General features: G+C 39.7%; 1 protein-coding gene across 3 annotated transcripts in view; it reads left to right on the top strand.

The window, feature by feature from the left end:
• The first annotated feature begins 3,985 nt into the window (after positions 1–3,985).
• LOC103992014 (uncharacterized) overlaps positions 3,986–7,360 on the top strand; it is an 18,028-nt gene continuing 14,653 nt past the window's right edge. For all 3 annotated transcript variants that reach the window (XR_010488674.1, XR_010488675.1, XM_009411568.3), the window contains exons 1-4: positions 3,986–4,358; positions 4,453–4,588; positions 4,675–4,767; positions 6,263–6,463. Coding sequence is in view for 1 of the 3 variants with exons in the window: in XM_009411568.3 (XP_009409843.2) it covers positions 4,030–4,358; positions 4,453–4,588; positions 4,675–4,767; positions 6,263–6,463 (759 nt within the window). In the remaining 2 variants the exon portion in view is untranslated. The remainder of the gene's footprint in view (positions 4,359–4,452; positions 4,589–4,674; positions 4,768–6,262; positions 6,464–7,360) is intronic.

Genomic DNA, 7,360 nt, shown 5'->3' with positions numbered 1-7,360 from the left:
TATTGATATGGCTGAGTATTTGCTAGAGGTTTGCCAGAAAGAATTATTATATAATGATCATGCCGACGGGTAAGAGGTAAGTTGTACGGTTCGTCAAATATATCTGAAAATTCAGCAAGCAAAGGAAGTAGGTTTGGATCTTTAAATTGTATTGGCTCTCCCTTAGTTTGCTGCTCAAGTTGTATAAAAAATCTGCTGCATGCTTTATGCAAAACCTTCTTCATTTGTTGTGTGCAAATCGTCGTTATGTCGCCCCCACGTTTCCCGTTCAGTATCACCTGTTTCTCCTTACTGTAAAATTTCATAATTAGTTGCATAAAATTCCAAGAAATATCACCTAATGTCGTCAACCATTTAATTATGAACATGGCCTTATGATCATCAGGAGAGAGAAGGAAGAAATCTGCAATTATCTCTTAGTCCTGCAGCAATAGTTTCTCCTGCGGGCGCCTACGATCACAATTCAAAATCTGTCCGTCGACGACCTTAACGTCAAACCTGCTGTAATTCTCAATAGGCAAGGCCATCTGGATAGTAACCTTACTGTTTATAAAGTTATTAGAACTGCCCGTGTCGATGAGAACAGTGATCGGTTGTTGTTTGAGAAGGCCTCCAACTTTCATCGTTTTCGGGTTTGAGTAGCCGACTAGTGTATGTACCGTAACTTCAGTTGGTTGTGGCTCTTCTTCTGCATCTTCTTGTTCATGTTCAAGGCTCTCTTCTGGATGTTCAATGACCTCTTCTTCTATTGGTTCAATCATAAGAAGTCTCCCTTTACTACAATGATGCTCATGGCTCCACGACTCGTCATAATGCCAACATAACCCCTTCGCATATCGCTCCCGAAGCTCTTCTCTTGTTAACCTCTTTGGTGTAGGGACTTGGTCAATAGTAGGGGGGGCTGAGAGCTTCAATATTACTAGTTGAGGAGCGACCCTAGTCCTCCGAGCTTCATGGTTCAATTGCTCCTCTTGATATCGTGCGAAAGAGATGGCTGCCATAAGCGTATACGGTTGTCGCGCTTTAACTTCTCTTCGGATCTCCAACTTCAAGCCCTCAATAAATATCCTCAATAGCTGTTTTTGAGACCAATCATGAGTTTGATTAGATAACCTTTTAAACCTGGTTTGGTACTCCTGAATGGTGGAAGTTTGTCGGATCTTTGCTAGTTGTCCATCAATATTCTCGTAATCGGTTGGTCTGAAGCGGATCAACAGTCCTTCTTTGAATTGTTGCCATGAAAGGACTCCATAAGTATGTTCAAACCAGTCAAACCACTGTATAGCATCCCCTTCAAGATGTATAGCTGCAATTTTCACCATATATGCATCCGCGGTTTTGTGGTACTGAAAATATCGCTCCGCGCGCGAGATCCAACCAATCGGGTCTCCTTCTTCCTATCTAGGGAAGTCTACTCTGATGCATGGATAGTTGGGTTCAGTCATAGAGCCTCCCCTCCCTTGGAACTCATCTCTTCGAGCCTAGTGCGATTGGGCAAAGCTCTCTCCGTGATATGATTTTTTCGGGCTGAGTGGTCGGCCCAATCTGAGTTCAGTAAAGAGCATCCGAATCTTATCCTCCATTCGTGCCTCCAAGGCTTCGAATTTAGCATTGATTGCCTCCTTAGATGTCATAGTATATGCCTCCAAATCTATGATATTAAGATCTCTCTTTTGTTGTCAGGTTAAAGGCATGTATAGTTGAGAGAAGTGATGGTCGAAAGGATTGGTGGATCGATGGATGTAGGCTACGATTTAGGCTTGTTTTGTGGCTGTTTTGGGTGTAGTTTGAGGGTGTGGTTTAGTGGAGTTTTAGGGCTATGGATGAATGTTTTGGATCTGTGGTAGATGGTAGCAAAGGTTTGATAGAAATCAGTGGAAGTAGCAGCAAGTATGTGTTGTCTTGTAAGAGTAGAATTGTCGTCGAAGAAACAATGGTTTCTTGACGTAATTTCCACCAAAAACTTGAGATAATTGAGGAGGGAATTGATAGCAAAATCACAGTTTATATGACAGCAAGGATATCTAATTTAATCAAGAAAATTTCGGCAGTATAACAGCAAGGAAATTGGTGCAATTTGAGATTGCAGAATTCTCGTCGAAAAATTTCAGCGGGTTACGACGAAAATTTCAGCAACATAAAATCATTTTTAGAGATGAATTTCTTAATAGATCAATCTTAGATGGAAGCCAAGATGATCTATGAAGTGTATAAGAAATTTCATTCAAAAAATATTATAAATAGATGGGTTAAGGCAACAATATGCGGCTGAAATTTTCTGCAGCACAGATTTTTAGGTATAGTAGATTGGACGTAAAAGATCAGTGGTTTATGTTGAGAATTTTTTGATGAAACTAAAGGGAAATCCACTGTTAGGAAGTGTCAAAGCTATCATAAAAATTTCGTAGAGATTTGGATAGAAACAATGTAGTATCAAGATCAAACAAACAGTGCTATGCGGCTGAAATTTTACAATGCAGATTTTCAAGTATAGCAGATTTGACGTAAAAGATCAATGGTTTATATTGAGAATTTTTTAAAAAAACTAAAGGGAAATCTGCTATTAGGAAGTGTCAAAGATGTCATAAAAATTTCATAGAAATTTGGATAGAAAAAGCATAATAGCAAGATCAAACAGATGGTACTATGCGGTTGGAATTCTGCAATGTATCTTTCGTCGTAGAGATGAAAACTTTGTGACGAAAGGTTTATGCAGCAATATAGGAACAGTCTTTTTTTTTTTTGGATTTTCGAATAAGGATAACTAAATTGCAGCAGTAGTAAGGTAGGAAACTAGAATCTGTTGCAATTCACGGGGAGATCAAATGATGATCCGTGGTGGTGGAGATGACGGTAGAATTTGACAACGATCTCTTAAGCAATTGTGGGAATTGCTTTGGGCGGTTGTGGAGGGTTGATGGATGGCAGTGGAAGGGCAGCGAGATGCCAAGAACGCTGCTCTGATACCAGGTGTTAGAACCCTTACAGATTCTAAACTTGGGGTTGATCTCTTTAGGGGATCGGCCTCATTGGAACTCTATAGGGGTTCCTCCCTCCAAGTTGCTGCTCAAAGGCTGCAGTAAAGATTCATCTATTGCTTATGAAAAGAGAAGGAATACATGGCTATTTATAAGGCTTCTAAACCCTAACTCCTAATAGGACTCCTACTTAAGACTCTTACTTCTAACCAACTCCTAATAAGACTCCTACTCAAGACTCCTATTCCCTTACGACTCCTAATTCTTCTCTAAGAAAAAACCTCCTACATGAATGCCCCTCTCAATTAGGACTCTCCTAGCTAGAGTCCTAACAGAATATCCCTCTCAATTATGACTCTCCTAGCTAGAGTCCTAATAGTTTTACATGAATATCCCTCTCAGTTAGGACTCTCCAAGCTAGAATCCTAACACACTCACGTGATTAACTTGTAGGACACTTATGACTAGCACCTACCATCGATCGTTGCCCCCTAGCCCATGCCTGTCGTTAATGGCCACCCCCAACATGTGCTTGCCATTGATCATCACCCCCTGGTCTATGCTCCTAGTTGATCGTCATCCCCTAAGCTCGTACTTCCTATAGATTGTCGTTTCTTAACTATCTATTGTTCATATCGTTATAGTTGATCATCACTCTTTAGCCCACACTCTATCATCATTGTTTCCTAGATTGTATTTCCCTAACTCTCTATTTATCATCTCTGATATTATCCTAAGAGAATAAGATAGAAAAAAAAAGAGGAGCAAGATAAAATGGATAGAGAAAGAATTAGAATCAGGAGAGGAAGGATATTTATGTCTATTTATAAAAAAATAAATAAAAAATATAAACAGTAAAGAAGATCGTAAATGATAATCTCTAATGGACGATAACAAACGAATTGTAGATTATTTTTTTGGTAAATTATCAAAAAAAAGTTATGGCTAAAATTATGGCACGTCAGTTTTCTTATTAGTTTTTTCTTGTTATTTGAGGTCTTATCTACTGCCGCCCTAGAGATTGAGAGGCAACCAGCGCGGTGAGTCGGCGATGGAGGCGGTCTACTTGCTTTGCTACGTCGCTTCCACCACCATCACTTCCTCCCTCCTCTCCCTTGCCCTCGCCGTCCAATCCATTCGTCTCTTCTTCTGCCGCTTTGGGTCTCCAGGTCCGGAAGTGGGCGGTCGCGAGGGTGACGGCGACGGCGATGCCGCCGTGTGGCTTTACGAGGGCCGCGTGCACCACGCGAGGCGGCGCCCTGTCGCGCATGCATTCGAGTATCCTGTCCGGTACGCGCTCATCGACCTCGATCGCGTCCCCCAGCCTCCCCACCTCTCCGCGGACCGGGCCCGCGAGATCGCCCACACCAACGGACCCGTGTAAATCCGATGTTTGACGTTTTTTTTTTTTTTTTTCTGGTTGAGAAAGTTGAGGTTTTTAGAAGGAGCGGTGTGTAAAGTTCGAAATTTGCAGGTTCCTGCTGACGATTCCGGCGAATATGGGGTACGAGCAGAACCCTTTGAGTGTCTACTACTGCTACGAAGTGGCGGAAGACGAAGGACGAGAAGAAGTTGGGCCTGCGCCCATCCTTAGGATGTGCATTGCCGAGGTGGGCCAACCTTAGCTGGAATGATGTTCTGTAAAGGAATGGTGCCTGTGGATGGTAAGTCATTGTGTTGCTTTGTTGGATTTCAGGTGACAAATACGCCATGGGGCGAGCGGGTGTCGTTCGTCTTCTGCCCGGGATCTGATGTGGTTGCGAAACCCCTGCATGTCAGCCCCTTCATGGTGCGTTTCCCTTTTCATGACCAAAATTCTAATCTATGATTACGCTCCAGTGAGGTTAGGTGGAGCCTATATGTCAAATCCAGTAATCTGTCAAAATCACCTACATTAACTTTAATCCACCATGGTGATAGTGGATGTGATTAACATATCAAATTTCCTCACTCCATTGCTAGCACAAGGTATGTCAAGGTTAGCCTACTAGCTGTCTGCTAATTCAAATTTTTTAGCATCCTGTTGCTTTGCCCATCTGTAATTATGCATTTACTATCAATGCCTTATTTTTCATATACATAACATGCTAGCTTATTTAATTGGCATATGCGGAGGTTGAAAAGTTTCATAATGAATGCAATTTCTATGAAATTACTTATCAGCATCGACAGCATAATTTGTTAACATTGTGGAGGCACCTTCTCTTTAAGCATTTCAATTTTGCAAATAGAGAATTGACATATGCGTGAATTTTCCATTACATGAACCTCAGTCCATCCAACATTATGTTTGGCAGCTTGGTACAGTTAGGCATTGCCATATTTTATGTTGAAACTTCAACATTCATTATATAGTTAAATTGATTTATTTAAGTAACCTATTTAGAGTAGCAATCTGTCCTGTGACTTGTTCTTTTGTGCTGACTAGATTGTTAGTAACATTCAATAAATTCAAAAATCTTTAATGTGCTAGTAGAGCAAATATTAGTATATAGATGGTGTCCAAAATTTCACTAGGGAATGTGAGTCTTTGGGTGTAAAATATACCTATGCTTCCTGCTATTATTCCCTTCTTAATAGTGATGATAGCCACCAATAACCACCAGTGTCAAATCATCATCTAATTGTATCACTATATTTTGAAATGGGCAGTAGGTCAATTAGTGTATTGAAATGGAGAATTGTTCCTTTTGTAAAACATTCTCCTAGCAGATAACAAGGATTTAAAATCAGACTTGGTCCATTCGTGTTTGGTGGTAAGATTGCTATCGTATCTAGTCAGTATGGATAATTGGGTATTACTCCATTTGAATCAGTATATGTTCTATTTGTATTAGATTGGTCCAGTAAATGCCCTTTGTATATTCAATAGGGTTCGGTATTTGAATTTTTGCTGTCCAATGATAATGTGTGACTAAGTCGAAAACAGAATAAGTGCCTCATCGTTTAGACATCATATGTGCAGATACTCAGTGCTTCCTTTGGTGCTACTGCAAGTTTCCCAAATTATCTATCAGGATCTCCAGCCCACTAGCTTGGATCTCCAAACTTCCTAAGTACCTAAAAGGCTAAAACTTTACAAAATTGTTATTCAATCTTAGAATTCAGTTATTAGATTTCTGAATTTCAGTTATGAGTATGTATTTTTTTCGTCAGATTTCCTATACCTGTTTGTTAACTTCGTTCTCCTAGCTGGTAGCTACCGTTGGCTGGATACGTATTTTACTAGACTTCTTAGCTCTACCTTATTCTTGGACTTATACGTACTTCATATCTGCTTGCAGGATATGCTAGGAAATTGGTGCATGTTTGCTGATGCACCAGGGGAGGATCTTTCACTTGTAATCTCGGTCCAACACCCCACCCTTGGAAACTACTTTACTGCAACTTTACGTGCCCGAAGAGTCCATTCATTTGATTCAAATTTTCTAGCAACATATTTTTGGTTGATGCCCCATAAGGTTGCAATGTGGATATACTGGCAGGTAATGATGAAGTTGAACAACTACCAATCCTGTATCTGCTTCTATTACTCCTACTATTGCTGCTTTAAATGTCTCTAATGCCTGTTAGATGCTTCAGACATCTACTATCTCTTTAGATGACTCCTTCCAGAAAGAAACTAGGATGATATCTTTCTAGAAATGCCTGCTGTGGTACTTACTCGAATGTGAACATCTTTATCAAAACCATATTAAAGAACTTATGATTGTTGTGGCTTACAATTGATCTGACAGTATCTTTTCTTGTTGAATGAGATTCTAATTGATTTATTGTTTTAATTGACAGTAATTATCATTCCTATTGCTTAAGACTTCATATTGGTTTCACTTTGTCTATCATGTCTGGTTGAATATGTTTGTCCATGTCAATTTTCATGATGCTCGTGAAACAGAAGTATTTTTTAGAAAATCCTAGCTGAGCTCCTTGTTCAAATTGAATAAACTACAAATTGCTTTGTTGGTAAAATCCATGATGGAGAAACTCAATATTGTTGGCCTTTCTTTTCTTATAAATTGTTAGCTTATTCTCAGGGAAAAGGGTAGGATAATGATCAATATTTTTTCTGTGAAGTTGCTTGCTGGAGGAACATGTCTTTTGAATAAGACTATGAATGGACATGTACTTAAGGCTTCATTTAAGTTGTTTACCCTGTCATGTTCTTTCTCATCACTGGTGCATGACACCTAACCCTATCATGTTGTAATGAGATCACCAGTGACTGACACCTAACAGCCAAGAGTAAACATTAAAGATTTGTTTGTTCAGTTGGAAACGGAATAAAAGTAGAATGATAAGTACGATATCATTTGCTCAGAGGATCAAGCTGAGATAGAGTTTCAATTACCGTGTAATTCTGATCACAAAATGTTAAGTGGTCT

Source organism: Musa acuminata, chromosome BXJ2-7, assembly GCF_036884655.1.
Source record: "Musa acuminata AAA Group cultivar baxijiao chromosome BXJ2-7, Cavendish_Baxijiao_AAA, whole genome shotgun sequence".
Lineage (NCBI taxonomy): Eukaryota > Viridiplantae > Streptophyta > Magnoliopsida > Zingiberales > Musaceae > Musa > Musa acuminata.
Note: the sequence above shows the minus strand (reverse complement) of the source record. Positions and strands in the feature narration are given on the sequence as shown.